We start from the raw sequence: 19271 nt of genomic DNA, 5'->3' as shown, positions 1-19271 counted from the left end.
TGGTGATAGGCATATCTCCCTGTTTTCTTTTCCTTTGGGGATTTATTGATTTTATTTTGTGTGTATAGATGTTTTGCCTGCGTGTGTATCTGTGAACCACATACATTCTGACTTGCGTTTTCTTGTCTTGTGTGCTAGCTAGAACTACTGGGACAGAGTGCAGTATCAGCCTCACTGTGCTCTTTCACAGGAGAGAAGGCAGCAGGAAGTGAAAATGTCAGGTGACCCAAACCACAGAGCCACATCCAAATGTGGACCTATCATCCACTGGATAGGCCTAGGCTTGCATCCCGCAGGCCACGCTGGTCAGTAATGGATAACCTAGGACAAGGTGTTTAGGACTTAAGGGGCCGTGTGCCTTCTAGCTCTCTGGGACCTTTTTCCTCCTCCTCCTTAAGAGTTCCTGGGTTGCAATTTAGTTAACCTCCTGTGTTTTCATTTTTGTCACAGGCACGGTGAAGCAACACGCATGAGGGGTGAGCCCAAACACCCTCCACAAGCCGGGCAAGCATGGTTTCCCTCCTCAGTTAATGTGAACCTGGGCTTCTTCTTCCCTCTGGGCAGGAGCTAAGTGTCTCATCGAGCAGAGGGTCTTCGCTGGGGTGACAGGGACTTTCCTCAGTAGTGTAAGACAGTTAAGAAATCAAGCAAGGTACATATAGTATGGCGTCACAGGTGTCTCAGGAGTGGAGCTGGGCTGGCTGGCTGGCTGGATTTGGACTGCCTCCATTCCCACAATTCTCTCTGTCCTGACTCCCTTTCTGCAGCCCCCCTCGACCTGCCCAGGTGTGATCAGGCTTTGCATAACTATAACACACACCCAGGATAATGAAGTTAGGAAGACAGTGTTTGAGGATGTCGTTCACTCCGACGCTTTGGGCTTGTGGTGTGGTACATCCTGGAGGGAATTCCTTCCTTCTTCTTCATAGGTAGAAAGCAAATAGAGAAAAGGAGGAAGGGGACTGAGGCCCCAAATCCTCTTGAAGGGCACAGTGCCATGACCTAAAGACCTGCAACTTGGCCTCACCTCTTAAAAGCTCCGCCTCCTCCCAACAGAGCCAGTACCGGTCCAGCCTGTAGCACAAAGGCCTCGGGAGTAACTGTATCTATGGGGTATTTTCCACTGCTGTTCCCAAGCTGTGAGCTCAGGATGCATCTCACGTTCCTCTTAACCCAGACCCCACCCACCCTGACCACTGCCTCCTCTAAGGTCACTGGAGCTTCCACCTCACATTTGGTTAGAACTGCTTCCCCAGAAAACACTCTTGACTTTGACTCCGGGTCTGTTTCTTTACTCATCGGAGAAGGTCACTTCTCTGTTGCCCAGTATCAAAACTGGGTGCTCCTACTCTACTACCCGCTTGCTGGGCCTGTGTCCCTAACCTGGTCATTTCTCACTCCTTCAGGGTGTTGGCTGCTGGAGTTCCTGGGCCAGGTTGACTTCCTTCACTGGATCTCTCCTCCATGTCCACTGATCACGTCGGGGGGATTTGTGGGTTAATGTCCTGATAGAAAAATGTATTCTCCATGTAGATGCTTCCGTGTTTCCTAACCCCGCATGACCATGCTACTTTCCTATAGCTTTTAGGACACTGTCCAGGTATAAGATCTTATGTCCCCTTCTAGTCTCTCCTGTGGACTCTCCTTTATTTGTGCACAGAGGGAAATGGGCCATAGCAGACACAAGAGATGCACAGAGGGAAAATAGGCCTGGGACTCTAAGGGGCAGAGGATAAAGCCAGAAGGAGATGAGAGGAGTCAGAAGGGTGGGCAGAATGGGGAGGTGATCCCTTTAAAGATCCTAGGTTCTGGGCCTGGGCAGCTGAGCAGGCAAGGGCGCACACAGGCCATGGGAGAGGCTGGAGATGGGATATCAGAGCGAAGATCACTTCTTAGGCCAGAAGGAACTAGACTGAGGCTCCCAAGGCCTCCAGAGTGGCGTATTTGGAGGGTGCATCGCTGATTTGACGCATGGCTACTGGTGTCCTGGGGTTAGAGGAATAGGTACTACCAGGACACACAGAGACTGAGTTAGGAGAAAGGAGCCTGCACACCTGCCATGGTCCAAGTTGCCCTTGTTGGATATTCTTAATCTATGCTCTCTCTCATCTTAGCATCAACCCTCTAATAACCTCAGAAAGGCCAGGGAAGAGTGCACAGAACTCTGGGTCCAAACTTGGCGAGCAGGAAGAGCTTGTTGCTCCTGTGTGGATCCCTAGGGCCCCTGTTCATGTCCCTCCGTTGTCTCAGCTCTATCTCCACCTCCCATGGGCTGCCACGCTGAGGGAGCAAGATACGGACAAGGCCCCCCCCCCCAACTCCTGGTGGTCTCAGGCCTCCTGTGACTAGGAAATGCTGAGGTTTCAAGTCCCCCACCCTTAACCCTGTGGCACCAGGCCACATTGAAAGAGTTGGACCTGGTCCTCAATGGAGGTCACAATATTCCCGGCCTATGTTTAAGGCCATCACGGGTGGGGCTGATGCAACTGGCGAATCGTAAGTAAATAGCAAACACAAGTAAAGCCCTTGTTCCTTTATTTAACAATAAACAAGGTTGTTGTTTCTTTTTGCATTGCGTCTGGACTTGCCTGCCAAAAAGAAAAATGGGGGAAGCTAGAAAGAGCGCCCTGGTGGACATTTCCTTGACATTTTGGTTACAGAATTATCACCACTTTTAATTTGGGGTCAGATTAGTTTGAAAATGTCCCAGACAGCTGTCTTTTAGCTTCACCACCCGTTGCGTACACTGCACTACACCAAACACAGGAGATGTGTATGGGCAGCCAGAGATCTGATGCTCTCAGCAGATATTGTGAGGTCGCAGATGGACCCTTTCTGCGGACGTGAAGACCAGGGTGAGACTGCAAACGCTGCTCCTGTTGTGTGGGTGGATGCCGTGGAATTTTGACGGGGCCGCCTCATTGATGTTGGTTTCTTGATCTTTGTTCACTTTGGAAGGTGAGGTGGTGGCACTCTGAGGGAGGCACCTGCTCTGGGCCATCCGGCTTCCACAGAGTTTTGGGGTTTTGCCTGCCCTGTGCTTGGCTTCCTGGGGGCACATGCATGTCTACTCCCCTCCCAGACTATGCCCCTCAGCCTGCACATCCCACAGCTCCAAGAACACTCACTGCCTTACACTCTGCAGGTGCTTGGAAGCACTCCCTGGCTGGATGGATGGTGGATGATGGATCTTTTGGATGGAGGAGGAGTTGCTAGAACAGCCGGGCCCCCTTTGTCACGAGAGACACAGAGACACGGCTGCTCTCCACAACACGGAGATCAAAAATAAAAAAAAAAAAATGGAGAAATAGGCTGTTTTGTCCAATTGTAGAATTCCAAATTGGGGAAACCGAGGAACATAATTATTCGCAGACTCGGTCAAGGTCTCACGCTGAGAGGCCAGGAAGGGTATCAGAAACCCACCTGGCATATGTCAATATCTTTTTTTAAATTTTTTTTTTTAGATTTTATTTCTTAAAATGAACTCAAAATGAGATGGGATAATGAGGTGATTGTGATGGGGCTGGTTTGCCTCAGGGCGGGACTGATTGAGGCAGGGGAGGGGCCTGGAGGGAGGGAGGGAGGGAACCAGGGGAAGAGGGGCTAGGAGCCAGGGATATGGGAGGTGGTGGGGATTTGGGGAGCTGGGACACACCCTCATCAGGATGAGGCTGGGGCTAAATGGGAGAGGGATTTCAGGGTGGGACTGGAAGGGGCTTGGGCTGAAGGTAATGAATGACCAATGGCTGGGGAGAGATTCTTTGAGTCAGGGCTTTGGGTGAAATGAACCTGGGGTAGAGGTTGGAGAGGTGATTGGGTTGATAATGTGTGACAACGGAGACGCGTATGACCAATGGCTGATGACCATGAAGTGTGTGCTGTGATCATGATTCGAACAGCAACGGTGACAATGACTTGCAAGCAAGTACTCAGAGCAAGGTAAACACGGCTCACACTTAAAGCTTAGGAGCATAGGTTCCTACCCAAATAATCTAAGAAGCAAAATATTCCTAACAGGGACCCAAGGACTGTGTAGCACCCAGACCCCAAACAAGAGCCAGGAAGCTACACAGGGCTCTCTCCCATTTCTTTCTACTTTTTTTTGTTTTGTTTTGTTTTGTTTTGTTTTGCAAAAAAAAAAAAAAAAAGATAGATGCTCTTTTAAAAAATAAGTCAAAATTCTACTTAAGAAGCTGGCTAGGTGTTTGGGGATCTGAGGGCCCTAACCTCAGCCACACAAAGGTACATCCATGGCTGTGGACAGCTGCTTTCCCACTTTTGCCACAGAACAAGAAAACACCCCACAAGCCATAGTGTCACTAAAGCCTGTGCAAACCTTGGTGGGGATTGCATTGCTCACTCAGATTCTGCCGGGGGGGCACTTGTGGTTCGAGGTACACTGAAGTCTGAAAGCTCATTTCTACTCTACATCAGGGTGAGGGGCAGATATGGGGTGGGGTCTGAGGGGCATGAGGTGGAGTCTTGGGCTGGGGTGGGGAATGGGTTGCTCAAGAGGCAACACCAAATGGCACATTTTGACCTAAAGGGGCCAATTTTTCCCAAACTGGACATGAGCCAGGAGGCTCCCCATTTTGAGAAACGCTATTGGGATCGACGTCAATATCAAGTGTACAGCCAGGATAGGCCAAAACCTTTCGGATCCCAGGATGAGACCAAGTCTCCATCAGATCCTACTCTTGGAGTCAAGAAGTGTTTTGGTATATATCCATCGTTCCTAATTCTGAATTTGGGAGCTAGAGAGGACTTTGGTGTTTGGGTGTCTGCACCCCTCCCTTATGGGGAGGGGTGGGGAAGTAGCCCAGGGTTGGAGGTGGGGGAATCTCGCCAAGGGTCACACAGCGAGTTCGCAGCTGGGTTAGGACTAGGTCCCAACCTCTCTGCCAGCAGCCAACCTGGGGTCTCTCTCTGCCTGGCACACAGCCACTACACACTGCAGAGTCACAATCAATCGGAAAGATCTAAGGGTTGCGGTGTGAGACTTGATGTGAGTGTGCGTGAGAATTAACGAACGAAAGAGTTTAGCCCTTTTCACAGTGAGTGGTCAAGCACAACACTCTTATGGTTTCACGAGGACCTGGTGGCTGACACCCCCTCCAGGAGAGGGACCTCAGCACCAAGTCCTGGTTCTGTTACCATGTTTTTTTTTGGTCTTTTTGATATTTTATATTTGATACTTAATAAGAGTTTAGAATAACATACTTATTTCTTTAACTCATTTAGAGATGAAATTCTTATTATTATTATTCATTATCATGCATTAATAGGGAGGAAGGGGTTCTTAGATAGCGTGGTAGCATGGCACACAGCAACACAAGACAATATATGTAAGCATAGCGTTCACTCAATTCCACACAATAGAGCAAACTCCACCACAAAAAGCGCAAACCGCGTAGAGAGCTCTAAGGAACCCCGGTAATAGAGAAGGGCCTGGGGTGGGGTGGGGTGGGGTGAAGGGCCTGGGAGTGGGGGTGGGAACGCTGCTTAGATCTCCTCATCACCAGCCTCCTTGTTGAAGGTGGTCATGTCAATCTTCTCGGGGAAGATGATATTGACCGCCAACTCCTCGCCGCTGTTATACTGCAACAGCAGGTTCTTCTTCTTGCGAAGCATGTGATTGTAGCGCAGGTTGGTCACCCAGGTTTCGCACTTGTTGAGAAAGACGATGGCCACGGTGCCCAGCACCACCAGGCTGGTGAGCACGCCCAGGATGGTGAAGCAAATGGCCTGTCCCTCGGTGAGGAGAGGGGTACTCTTGTTGAGCTCTTTCATGGACACCTTCAGGATGTGTTGCTCGGGCTGCTGAACAGGCAGCTCGTGCACCCCGGGGGTCAGGCGGTAGGTGAGCCCATAGCCGCTGGGCAGGTGGGTGACCTGCACGGGGCTAGCCCCGCGCTTCTTCGCGCACGTGGGACCCATGAACGGGGGCTTGCACAGACACTCGAAGCTCACCTGGGTGTGCTGGAGGCAGGTGCCCCCGTTCTGGCACGGGCCACTGGCGCAGTTGCTCACCGGGCGGCTGCAGGTCTTGTCGACGAATCCAGCTGGGCAGCGGCAACGGAAGTCACCCCCGATGTCGGTGCAGACGCCATCGTTCTCGCATGGGTTAGGGGTACAGCTGTTGGTTGCGGCTACGATCTCACAGAAGTTGCCTGAGAAGCCAGGGGGGCACAGGCAGGAAGCATGCGAGGCCTGGCCCTCATCATCCACGCAGGCGCCTCCGTGCTGGCAGGGAGAACTGTAACACAAAGACATGGTAAAGAACCCTTGTGGGGGGAGGGGAGCTGGGCTAGGTCAGAGCAGTAGGGACAGAAACGACCTCCCACGTCCTCTCCCATGCCCTTTCCCACCTCTTAGTCTCTCAGGCCAGAGCACAGATTGTAAGTCACTAGTCAGATGGGGAAACTGAGGCTGGGAGAGGCAGCATTAGTAACACTTTGGAGCTAGATCTTTCAGTGGACTCATCCTTCAGATGAGGAGAGTAAAGGGCACAGTTCCTGGGCTCTCCAGGGGAGGTCTACTGTTAGGGGTCCAGTCTGCATCCCCCACCCCGCCTTACCCCACCCCTGATCATCTTTATTTCTAGTGGAGTGGGCCCAGCCATCTATTGTGAGGGGAATCCTTGGGGACTCTCAGTGAAAGAAATACGGGTTGTATCTATGCTGGCGGGAGTGGTGTCTGTGGCAAGCTGTTTAATAGTGGTCTATTCACCCAAGTGCAGCTTGCAAACTGAAGCTGTTTGCTCAAAGCGGAGCACATGCAGCATTTAATGTAAGTGCTTTTAAACGAGCTAGCCCTTTGTCATCTGATAAATGCCAAAACTCCGGGGGAAAGAAAAGCCCCCACCCCCAACACCAGGAATGAGCATTGCAGCTTTGGGCCAAGGGCTGCAGAGTAACTTGGGCTCTGAAAACATCCAAAGGGCCCCTGGGCTCTATTTTGACAGACTAGTTCAAGTCTGTTAGAAGGAAACACGTTGAAAGGTCTCGCTCTGTGTTTTTCCCTTCCCAATAAACAGCAGTGGAGTTCAATGGTCACTACCTTCAATGTCCCTTCTAAATACATATCTTTAGACCCTTATGTTCCTGACTGTTCAAAGCTTCAGCGAATTCCTGGATCTTGAACAGATCTGCCACCTCCCCCACTCAAAGAGCCTCTTTCCCACTAAGGCTAGCTAAATACTTGTGCCCCCTCCATCTCCTCCAATCTCCTTAGACACCCCAGAAAATCCAATTGAAATGCCCTAAACTGCTCCCTACAATACACTAAGCGGGTTTCACAGGCTGGCCCTGCTGAACTCTGTTCTCTTATTATGTTGCCTTTCGAAAATTATCCAGCTTGTCACCTCCACCCCCATTTCAATCAGCATTGGAGCCCGGGGACATCAGGGGAATATGAAATCACCTTCAGGACCTTTTTTTTTTTTAATTATGGAAATGACACATTCCTATATAACTCCCCCCCCCACTCAGAGTGGACTGGTGGGGGCACGGATTGCGGGAGCACATCTTTCATCAGGTTACAGGTCCTCTGGGTTAGGCTGGAAGGGTCCTGGGAGTGGGAGGAGAGGCAAGACTCCTAGAGTGAGGTCAGAATATTTACCCATTGATCACGCAGGGCCCAGCCTTGTGCTCGCAGTCCTTTCCAGAGAACCCAGGTGTGCAGGAGCATTCGTACTGGCCTTTCTCGAGGTCCACGCAAGTTCCATTGTTGGCGCAGGGGGTTGAGGTGCAAGCCCGAACGTCTGGGAAATGGGGTGGGGGTGGGGGAAAAACCCAGTGTTTAGCTTTCCTTTCCAGAAGCCAGTGTGACAGGAACCCTAAGTGGCTCGGCTAGTGATTTCCAAGTGGGGTTTATAGTAAGAGGGTGCAGTGATTCTATGCAAAGATCTTTATTGCTGAGGGTTAGGAAGGTCATGAGTGAGAAAGCCAAGGCCAGAGACGCAGCTAGACCCTCTCCTGGCACCCTAGGAGTGTGGCGACACAAGCTTTATTTCTGAAGTCTCTGTTCCTCCACAAAACAGGGAGCCAGCTAAGATGCCCTGAGGCCTGTCTCCCCTGTCACATCTGCTTCTCACATTTAGGGGAAAGGTCTCTAAGCCTGGGAGCCAGTCAGGGCTGAAGCCCCCACCGGCCCTTCACACATTCCCAACAAAGTCCCCCATTGGGAAACAAGAAGTCTAATTTAACCACAGCTCTGCCTCCCCCAACCCGTGGTCCTTCTGTTCTCAGGTTCTGAACTAAGGGGGTCCAGGGATAAAAAGGCTACATCTTTTGAAGGCAGCAAAATTAGAACTATTGAGCGCTCTCCTGTCCATACGGGTTTCCATGAGCACTGCTGTATCTCCACTGTGTTTTAATACCCCCTGTCAGGACCACTTCATTATTCAGGCTCAGCAAGCCAGGATGAGCTGAACAAAGGGGCAAGGGGTCTCTGACTGAGAAGAGAGACCCCAGCTCCTCTGCAGGGACAGGAAAGGAACCTTTGTGGCTGTTCAACCTGCTGCTCCGCAGAGTTCAGCTCCTTCCTGCTCTGCCTCAGTTTCCCTCCATATAAAAGCAAAGCAAAAAAAAAAAAAAACAAAAAACAAAAAACAAAAAACAAAAAAAAAACCCCAACTCTCTTTGCTGGTCTCTAGGGGTTTTCTATAATTTTGAGCTGTAGAAAGCCAGGGCTAGCCAGAGAGACAGCTAGTGAAGGCAGCCCCCAGGAAGGGTTTCCTGGTGCTAAGGCAACACATGAAGATTTTTTTTCTCTCCTTTTTCAAAGGGCCTTGCACCCTGACTGAGGGGAGACAAGTGTCAATCAACAGAAAAACCTGCAGGAGCCCTGGGTGATGCAAGAAAACATAAAGAGGGTTTATCTTTCCAGGATAGCACCAGCAAAAAAACAAAAAACAAAAAACAAAAAAAAAAAACGTTAGTGCAGAGAGCCTCTGCAGCTGGCTCGGGCTTCCCGGCCCCTGCACTCTTGCCGCCGATTGGGATCTTGAATTTAAGATAAAGATCTGGCGACCACCACCATCCCCAGACTATGCCTGCTCATTCCCCCTAAAGCCTCCCACCCCAAAGGCGGTGTGTGTGTGTGTGTGTGTGTGTGTGTGTGTGTGTGTGTGTAAATCAGCCGCTGTATGAAGAGGACTGAGGGGATCCTTTGCTTGAACTGCAGCTGTGGCCATGCAGGCAGTAAGGGAGAAAGCCAGCAATTACCCAGGGGCTATCTCCCCCCTGGGACAACCCTTGACCCCCGCCATTTCCACCTAGACAACCATGAATCTGATGGAGAGTGGCTATGCAGGCGGAAGGATCTGTGAGGAAGGATTCTGTCTGGAAAGCTGTTTGGGGTTCAGATATTTAGAATGGAGGGATCCTACCCTAGTCAGTGGTTTTTCCTAGCACCCCCAAACAAGTAGCTGCTGCTGCTGCTGTTGCAGGGGCTGCAGAGCCAAGGCCTGAGCATGAGTCAGCTGCAGCAAAGCCTTCCCTCTACCTGCCAAACCACCACTCGGGAGAGGGAAACTATAAACGATTTGAGGGACCCTTTGTTTCTTTGGTCCTTGGTTTCCCTATTTGTCATGGTCAGTGTTGAGGAGACAGTCCCTTGGGCATCTAACCTTCTGCCTTCTTGGTGGGATCTCACCTTAGCGGGCACATAAACCCTTATTCCCCAGGACTTCGTTTGCCTAGACTTGGTGGACAAGGTTTAGTAAATGAGAGAGAATGGCCCTGAAACAATGCAGCTGTCAATCTACGATGATCATATAAATTAATGACGTCAACACATAACACCAATCTGCAACTTAACCCTTTCTCAGCCTCTCCCTACCACCAACCCCTTGTAACACTTGAGTGGTCCCCCTCCCCAATCCCATCCTCCACTCAGCCCACCCCTCCCTTATTTGTTTGTTGGCTCCCTTTTCTTGATGTTTGAACCCTGAGAATCACCTCCCCCACAGCACACACAGAACTCCCCAACCCCCCAACTCAACTCCAGCAACCTGTGCAAGAAGCCCCAGTCAGTGGTCCAGCCACCCTAAGCATGGTGGGTTGTTGTTGTTTTGTTTTGTTTTGTTTGTGAGTCTTTATTCAACAGGCAGTTTCCCCTAGACCCCACCTCAACCTCCCCCCTCAGTCCCCCCCCCCCCGAGTTTGGGAACCTTCAGTGCTGAAGTAAACAGTATAGTGAATACATTTGAGGCCCAGCAGGAAATGCTTATACACTATGGATCACATACTACACATAGAGAGCCTTAGGGGTTCTGGAGTATACCTCAAGGTGGGGGGAAAGGGAGGGAGAGGGGACAAGGAGAAGGGGTGAGGGGTAGGCTAAGGTCAGTGCCCACCTATTTCGCAGAATCTCCCGTCCCAGCCATCCTTGCAGATGCACTGCCATGGTTCCTTGCAGACTCCATTGACACAGCCAGGGGCAGTTACACACTTGTCACAGAGGGGACCCTCCCAGCCAACATGGCACCTGTGTGGACAAAGGGGAGAGAGTGGGACACATGAGGGGAGCAGGGGTCCAAAGGAGACTCCAGTTGTCTTCTGCTGTATGGAGAACACTTGGTGGTCTTTGTAGAGTCCCAGGCCAGAGGCTTCCTGGGACAAACAGCAGCCACCTGAATGGAAAACTCAGAGAAGGTGCTGAAGGGCAGAAACACAAGGGTCTTCCAGACCCCCACAAGAACCACAGTTGGTACAGTGATCTACAGTGGCCTCCCCACCCCTGCAAGACACTCTTCTGATCCCCCTCTCTCCTGTACCCCTCCTTCTCTCCCTCCACCCCCCCCACCAGTTTTCTGCAGAAGCAAGAAAGCTGTGACGCAGTTTTTATTTGGCAAAGCACACCCCCTCCTTTCAGCCTGGCTCCAAGACTCCACAGACCCCACCATGGCCCCCCAAACAGCTTCCTCCATTACCTGCAGACATTGTCAGCCTCGCAGAATCCATACTGGGGGTCGCAGGGTGGGTCGCATTCAGCCCCTGAGGAAGAGAAAAGGGGTACACAATTCACCCCACAAGGCCTAAAGGACACTACAAAGTCCATTTTCTCTCAAATGGCCTGGGGACCCTAAACATGGAGTCCAAAGACCCTCTTGGGTCCTACCAGCCTGGCGCACACAGTAGGCATTTCTCATCTGTGAATACCTACCCAGAAAAACAATTGTGCCTGCCCCTAGCCATGGGCTAAGCACAGCACACCCCTGATTCTCCAAGGGCAAAGCAGACACCTTTCTCCCCAAAGAAAATAAGAGCCCCCAGACCCCTAAAAGTAGGAATGAGGGACAATGAAGAGGTAGCCTTTGACCCCTGGTCATTCTGTCTAGCCTCCCATTTGCAAAGTGAGCTAAAGGGAAGATTTCGAGGTCTCTGGGAAAGCCCAGACAAGCCCACCTCCCTAGCCCACAGGTGAAAGTCTAGATTTTACCCCAAGATTAACCCTAGTTAAGCCAGGCAGCCAAATCCTACCTCCCACGTTTCTCCTACCCGACACTGGTCACATTAAAAGAACTGCGCAATAGCTCTGCAGGGCCTCTGAGATTCCGACGCTCTTAAGGGAGTCTGACACTTTAATAGACACCTACTGTATGCATTTACTCATCCAGTTTTCAGCCTTCCCAGACAACCTCCGACCCCCCACTCACAACTATTGGCGCATTGAGGGCTGGGGTCGCTGCGGGAAGGGGCCAACTCTCTCCTGCCAGAGACAGATGGCCTCTGCAGACAGAAGTGTCGCAGCCCCTCACCTAGAGAAACACGCCACACAAGAGGGGCTCCAGCTGTGCTCCTGTTGGAAATTGGGGACTAGGACTGCAAAATCACCCCCCAAAGCCCCCAAGAGCTATTCCTAAGCACATAAGCCGTGACAGACACCCCCAAAGTTGCACCTTAGAACGTTTTTTTTTTCTTAAATAGGATACCTCCCAGCGCAGTCTCTTTTTTTCATACCTCCTCAATCCGCGCAACGACACCCCTCTTGAACGCCACTTCTGCCGGGCTAGAAGGGGCCGGGACCCTCCACCTCCCACAAACCCTGGGACCCCGGGATTGGGCTCAACACGCAAGAGTGGCGCAGGGAGGATGAAGCGGGCACAGTGCGGGGCTTAGGGTTAGGCGGGACGGGCGGGACTTGGGGCGCATGGGACAGGGAGAATGGGGTGGTCGGTGGGGTGGTCGGCGGGGCATCGCAGGCTTCCCCAGAGGGGGCGCAAGCCAAACCGCCAGGGGGGGCTCACCATAGGTGCTGTGGCCGAAAGCCAGCAGGAGCAAGAGGACGCGCAGGAGGGCTCCGGTCGCGATCATCTCGGGGCGGCCTGGGTCGCGGTCCGGGGAGCGGAGGCGGTGCAGGGGCTGCTCCGGGGGCTGCGCTGGGCTTCTGGTTGCGGACCACGAAGGGGGCACGGGCGTCCAGCGGGAAGAAAGCCAGGGTTGCACCGGGGCGCACGCTGCTAAGTGCGGCTGCCGAGGAGCTGCCGCTGCGGCCCGCGCGCCGCCTTTTCGTACTGTCGTCCCCCCCCCCCGCGGCCCCCGCCCACGCCCACGCCTCGCGCGCACGGGGCAGGCGCCGGCCAGTCCCGGTGACCCACCCCCTGGCGGGGCCGCCCCCCAGCGCCGCGGCGCCCGGAAGCGGCTCGAGCACGCGGCCGCACTCTTTGGCTAGACGGGTACCTGCGCACGATGGGCACGCGGTCCGCACACAGGACAGCACGCGGCTGGAGGCGGAGGCGGCGGCGCTCACACAGGCCCGCTTAGCGCAAGTCTCAGGAACCAAGCCAGGCGGGCGAAAGCCCTTGCACGCACTCAGAATACAAAAACGCTCACAGACACAGTAAGACACTTAGGGCTGGAGTCCCGCGCACACATGGCGCGGGTCAGAAGCCCAGGAGGACCCAAACGCACACCACGAAGATGTGGAAGATGCACATGATCACAGATGCACACACGAAAACCACCACGAAAAGCCGAAGTCCTCCGACGAGCCTTGCCATTGTGGAGTTTGGGGAAGGTGCAGATGCACTTGCCCCACGGACCCCCAACCCAAACACACCTTTCAGCACAGGCAAACCTTACTGCCTGTCCCTGGGGCACAGGTCACAGACCAGGGCAGCAGGAACACTGTCCGATCTGCTCCAAGCAGGGGAAGCGCCAGCTATGAAAAGACTGAGAGTCCTCCTGCCTATGCTGCCCCTCCACGCAGCCCGCCTGTAAACACAGGAGACCACTGGTAAACACCGACGACATCATGCGTCACCCCCCACCCCCTCCTCCTCTCGCAGGTACCACAGTCACAGTCTGGGCCTTATCATGCTGAAACGTAAAAGCACTGATTCTTTCCAACATGTACCACCTCATAGCAACACCTATGCCCAGTCCCCAAATCTGTCTCAGATTTGTGGAATCACCCAACACACAAATTACACCAAAGCACACATAATCCAAATCCATCTTTGTTCACAGTGACACATGTTGACAGTCCCGCCAATATGTTCACCGTCAAATGCAGACAGACAGACAGACAGACAGACAGACAGACAGACAGACAGACAGACACACACACACACACACACACACACACACTCACTTAGTGGCTTTCAACCAGGGATGGCTTAGAGGATGGGATGGGAGTGTGTGTGTGTGTGTGTGGGGGGGTATTTATTCTGCCAGTGTCCCTGGGGCAATCCCTTTTTCCTGTTAGCCCCCCAGCAAGGGCTCAGAGCCTTTTACTCAGCCGAGACGCCCCCCATTCCCCATTCTGAGGCTCAAAAGGAGGAGAAGCTGAGTGAACTGATACCTTTATTGGGCCAGGGAAGTGGCTCACTGGGCAAAGGTGCTTGCAGCCAAACTTGAGTTTGATCCTTGACTCCTGCAGTTGTCCTTTGATCTCCACAGAACCCCCTTAAATAAAATGTAAATAAAGTCATTGACATAGCTCCTTTGGTAAATGGGCAAAGGTGCTTGCCACCAAGCTGACAGCTTGAATTTAATCTCCAGACCCCCACACGGTAGAAGAAGAGAATAAGCTGTTGTCTTGTCTGACCACTACATGACTCTCTCTCTCTCTCTCTCTCTCTCTCTCTCTCTCTCTCTCTCTCTCACACACACACACACACACACACCTCTCTATATATGTAAAAAAAGAAAACATGTAAAAAATAAAAATCAAATAAATGTTTGAAAAATAAAATGTAAATAAATGGTTTTTTTTTAATGTGAAGGTTGAATAGATGGCTCAGCAGTAAAGATCATTTTTTTTCCCAGAAAACCCCAGGTTCAGTTCCCAGTACCCATACAGCAGCTCACCACTGATTTTAAATGCAGTTTCAAGAGCACCAGACACACATGTAGTATGCACACATATAAATGTTTAAATAAGATAAAATAAAGTGTAAATAAATAAATAAAAAAATAAAGCCTTTTAACCTCTGAGAAAAGATGTTGGGATTTTTAGATGGGTAGTCCAGGTATTCTCAATTTGCATATATTAATTGTCATCTACCTCTCAGAGGCTGTGAGCTTGTGTTTCTCTAGTCATGGCTTCCTTTTCCTCATATAAGGTAGGGTGGTTAGACAAGGGACATTAACTATTTGAACCTGGTGGGGGGTATCTTCAACCCAAAGAGGGGAGATCATCTGACCTTATCCAAGCAGGTTGGAAGAGTCTTGCCATCTTAGGGAACTGGAAGCTAGACAGTGGGAATCTCTCGGGCAGGAAGCTGGGGATGGACACATGATTTGAGTGGAGGTTGAAAGAATTGGGGGGGGGGGTAATGTTCTTTTCTTGGGTTTTCTGCAGAAACCAAATGAGGACTGGAAGAAAAAGCCTCTAGGTGGACTAGAGGAAGTAGTCAGGGTGCCTCTGGATTGGTGTGGACCTTGCCCCCCTTAGGCTCCTCCTGTCTTCAGTTAATAAACTGAGGCTAACATAGCAAGTATTTATGTTTGGAGGGGTGTTGTTTGGATTCTCCCCCTCCAAAGTCTTTGGTTAAATTGAGAGTGGCTGACAGGTGCCACTGTCCCCTCTTTGGTGATCACTGAGGTCTCCTTGGCTCTCCTTCATCTCTTCCTTCCTTCCAAATCCCCTGACCTCAGCCTCCAAAATTATCCCAAGCAGAGCAGTACAGCAGGCAGACTGGAGGGGCTGGGTTCTCAGCCAGAGCTAGGGAGATGGGAGGATCCTGGGGCTGGGTCCCTGGGATAAGGGCTCCTGCTCAAGGCAGCAGGAAAGTGGGGCACATAGAGTACAATAAGCTCCAGACTAGTGAGGTGAGCCCCTCCCCTAGACTCCATTTCCCCTTCCTAAGCCCCCTTTCCACCCTGCCCTCCCCAGGGCTTGAAAGGAAAGCAAGTCACAGGCACAGCCTAGGTGCCTAAATGTCATGGGCTTAAATGAAATGGCACTCCCTTGGCTAAGGAGAAGTTGCTTTCTAATCCCTGATCTATCCCGTGCCTGCTGAGAGGGCGCTGGCCCGGCACCCCAGTCTCTGAGCCATGTTTCCATGCCTCTAAGCAGGGATCACACACCTGTCCCTGAAAAGACCTCAGGATTTTGTAAGCAGAAAGCCCAGTGCCTAAAAGGTCCAGCCACAGCCCGGCTGGACTTGAGCGCCAGAAAGCTCGAGGGATCTGGGAGGGAAGCAGACAGAGTCCTCTTTTGGAGGCCCTACAGGGTGGCTTTGGGTGGGGACTCACAAGCCCAGGAGTTTTATGAGTGTTTGCTCTGGTCTCAATAAAGCGTTTGTTAACGCTGCCGGCTGAAGACGTCCTGTAATGAGCATACGCCGAGAACAAATGAGTGAGGCAGGAGCAGTAGGCAGGGGATGTTGGAGACTGTCACAGGCTCAGAGGCTGCACAGAAAGCATGAAAATGCCAATCCAATCCCTTGGGGGAGAAGCCGGCACGCACAGTCTGCCGTTTGCCAAGCAGATCTTGGGGGCTGGGAGTCGCGCCCCGCTCATCGGAGCATCCCCCCTCGGTCCCTCCTCTTCTCTGGCGTCTGCATTTAGACCCCTGAACTCACAGGGGTGAGGCCGGCAGCCCCCTATGGCAAAAGCACCGCCCAACTGTCACCACGGCGGGCGGTAGCAGGGGCCCTACGCAGGTAGCAAAGACTGAATTTGCTGGGCGGTGGGGGAAGGGGGCGTCGCAGGAGAAGTCTAGGCTGCCTCGGAACTAGGCTGCTTCTCTCTGGCCAAACCAAGGACTCTGTAACTTCGAGGCTCTCCTGCAGGCAGGAGAGGAAAGCAACGGGGATTCTGCCTTGCAAAAGAGATGCCCTGGCTATGGGTCAAAGTTTGCTGAAAGAATCCAAAAAATGCTGTCTCTGGCCCATTTCCAGTACCCGGCTCCCCTCTCCCATCCTCCCTCTCCAGACCCTATAGTTGCCTCCAGCCTTCTGCAGACCACTTGGCCCTTGATTAAATACAGAATTGCTGGTCAGGGAAGCTCAGTGGGGTGGAGCTGATGGGCCTCTCAGACAAACCAGCCTTGGTCTGCAGAAGCGGGTTAGGCCAGCTGGTCGGGAGGGGGGGAGGGGAGGGGGTTAACCCCGGGTTGACATTTTGCTCCACACCCCCATTGAGAATCTCTGAGCCTTGAAGCTTTGTTTCTCGGACTGTGGGTTGGGGAGGTGTCAGATTCTCTGCTGATGAGTCCTGGGAAAGACTACAGATAAGTAAACTGAGGCCTGACAAGATTCTCAGGGTGGAGGGTGGGGTGGGGTGGGGTGGGGGGGTGCTTTTATTGCTCTCTCTAAAGCTGACATTCTCCATTTTCCATCTGTGCAAGGACACTGCCCCCTCCCCCTCCCTTCCTTCCGCTTTTTTTTTTTTTTTTTTTTTCTTTTCTTTTCTTTTTTTTCCCAGGACTCGGTCTAACTAAGAGCTCAGAGACTCAGACCCATGTTAGGTCTGGAGCTTTGGCCTCACCACATGCTAATCACAACGGCCTCTTCTTACTCCCCAAGATCGCTTTCTTTCTGTTCTAGTATATATAGTGGGTTTCAGGTTCACCAGAGCTTCCTGGGAGCCTGGAGCTGTGGGGCTGCAACCCGAGGCTTGAGGGTTTTGCCGATGACCACAGAATGGAATCAAAACCATGGCCTACTGACATGGAAGCCTCGGCTCTCTGCTCAGAGGGCCAACCTTAGGGCCAAGCAAGAATATGGCCGAGAGAGAATGAGACTACCTCAGTATACCTCCAAAGCCCTGCTCTCTCTCTTAGGCTAGGAGGAGTGACTCAGCACTCTTGAGTGCTGCAAGATTCTTCAGGCAAAGGCCAGAGACAGAAATGCGATGCTGAGATACGAGCCTCTGCCCTTGGGATTATACACCCAAACCACGGGGCTGGAGAAGAAATCCCCTCACCCCTTCCCTCTACCGCCGAGGGGCGGACCAGAGGTGGAAGACCGGGGAAATGAGAGGCACACAGGGTACATTTAGGCCTGAGAACATGACGGTTCTGTTTCAGGTTCAAGCTGAGAAAAGGCTCTTCAGTCTCAAGTGGCTTTGCATGCAGAGGACTGGGAACATGGCCCGTGACCTCAGAAATGCAAGCCTTTCCTGAGTCTGAGATGTGGGGCCAGAGAGGTGCATCAAGACCACTCCTAGCCACACTAAGGCCTTCTGAAGGCAGCCAGAGCACAAATCCCGCATAGTCCCAAGTTCTCATGTGGGTCTGCCTGTAATGCAGGAGACCAGGCTCTGCTGCAGCTTTGGCAAGCTTGAGACACATTGGTCTGGGTTCCACATGTAGCGCTGGTTGGGGCAGGGTCTTCCCCTCTCTCCAGACACTAGTTTTCCTTTATCAGTCAGTGAGAGGATTAAAAACCTAGACCTCTCCATTTCTTCAACGGCACAGTCTACATGAATATTAAGTTTATGTCATTTGCATCAACCAAATTATCCTCTTAAAGGGCACCAGTGAGTCATTCTATGGCAGGGAGACACGCTGGGGGCCTCTAAGAATGTTAAGTGACTCTTCATGCTCTTTTACTCCCAAGGTAAATTCACCCTCCAACCAGGAGGGAGGGCATTCAAAAGAATAAGGAGTCTTTTCGTCATGTAGCTGCCATTACAAGCGTTGACCAAGACTACAATAATTCTCCACATATCACAAATTCTCAGAAGTTAATTTCCCATAAAACAGTGAGTGGCTCTCCTCCTTAAAAACAATATCCAGCCTGGCGGTGGTGGCGCACACCTTTAATCCCAGCACTTGGGAGGTAGAGGCAGGCGGATTTCTGAGTTCGAGGCCAGCCTGGTCTACAAAGTGAGTTCCAGGACAGCCAGGGCTACACAGAGAAACCCTGTCCCGAAAAGACAAAACAAAACAAAACAAAATAATATCCATCTATCTCTTCAAAATTAGAAAAAAAAAAACCCTACTGTGTGCCCAGAAAGGGAAAAGGGCTCTGCTATGTGTCCAAAGGGGTGTAGGCTGGGGAAGGGGCTTATAGACTTGGGCTGAGCAGGATGCATAGGAGTTCTCCAAGTGATGTTTCTGTGCTCTTTAGGGTGTATGTTTGGGGGATGGTGTGAGTGAGACTTGTGCATGTGTGTTCCTGTGCAGCTGCTAGACTGTGGGATAAGAGCTGAATATGGCATGACTATGGTCCCGAGAGCTCAGGATGGGGATGGAGAGATTCGAAGTAGTTGAGAGTTCTCATGCTTTTCCAGAGGACCCAAGTTTAGTTCCCAGCAACTATGTTGAACAGCTTACAATCATCTGCATCTCCAGCTCTGGGATCCAATGCCGAACATCCTTTTCTGAGCTCTGAGAGCACCCATACTTACACAAGCACACCAAACATCCGTGCACATGACTAAAACGGAAACCTAAAGCAAACAAAACATATAGGAGGAGACTGAGGCAGGAGGTTAACACAAGCCCAAAGGTCTGAGGCACCATGGTGAGCCCTTGTAACAAGCTAGCAACAAAGTGTAGAGGTTTAGTTAGTTTGTCCTGCAGGATTAAAATTCAGGAAAAACAAAACAAAACAAAAAAGAAAGGAGCAAAAAACCCCGAGGCTGCAGTGCAGTGCAAAAGCTTCCATATTGGGATCTAAAATCTGTCCTAAGTTGGCAAACAATGGCTTCAGAATCAGAATCCTCTTGTCACAGAGTCGTTTGACCAAGACTACAGAAATGATGACGGTAGTGGCAGCAGTATCACACCCAGACTTGATCAGAAGCCTTGGAAATAAAGCCAAGACGTCCATACCCGTCCAGTGAAGAACCACCCATCTCGGTTGCGGG

General features: G+C 51.7%; 1 protein-coding gene across 1 annotated transcript; it reads right to left on the bottom strand.

Annotated features, from left to right (window-relative positions):
* Positions 1–5298: 5298 nt before the first annotated feature.
* Dlk1 (delta like non-canonical Notch ligand 1) lies at positions 5299–12472 on the bottom strand. Its single transcript, XM_021179336.2, has 5 exons — positions 12254–12472; positions 10937–11000; positions 10361–10491; positions 7621–7762; positions 5299–6256 (listed from the first exon to the last, which is right to left on the bottom strand). The coding sequence occupies exons 1-5, from the start codon at positions 12318–12320 to the stop codon at positions 5503–5505; spliced, it is 1158 nt and encodes a 385-aa protein (XP_021034995.1). The 5' UTR covers positions 12321–12472; the 3' UTR covers positions 5299–5502.
* Positions 12473–19271: the final 6799 nt, after the last annotated feature.

The sequence above is a fragment of the Mus caroli genome, unplaced genomic scaffold (genome assembly GCF_978045245.1).
Source record: "Mus caroli unplaced genomic scaffold, Mus_caroli_1 scaffold_14, whole genome shotgun sequence".
In the NCBI taxonomy this organism is placed as follows: Eukaryota; Metazoa; Chordata; class Mammalia; order Rodentia; family Muridae; genus Mus; species Mus caroli.
This window is presented reverse-complemented; position numbering and strand designations above follow the sequence as displayed.

Excerpts from the sequence above, each read along its gene's own strand:
- Dlk1 (XM_021179336.2), bottom strand. The coding sequence starts at position 12,320 with ATGATCGCGACCGGAGCCCTCCTGCGCGTCCTCTTGCTCCTGCTGGCT. Across the intron at positions 11,001-12,253 it reads TTTCGGCCACAGCACCTATG|GGGCTGAATGCGACCCACCC; the intron begins GTGAGCCCCCCC and ends TCTCTTCCTCAG. Across the intron at positions 7,763-10,360 it reads CGGGAGATTCTGCGAAATAG|ACGTTCGGGCTTGCACCTCA; the intron begins GTGGGCACTGAC and ends CCCATTTCCCAG.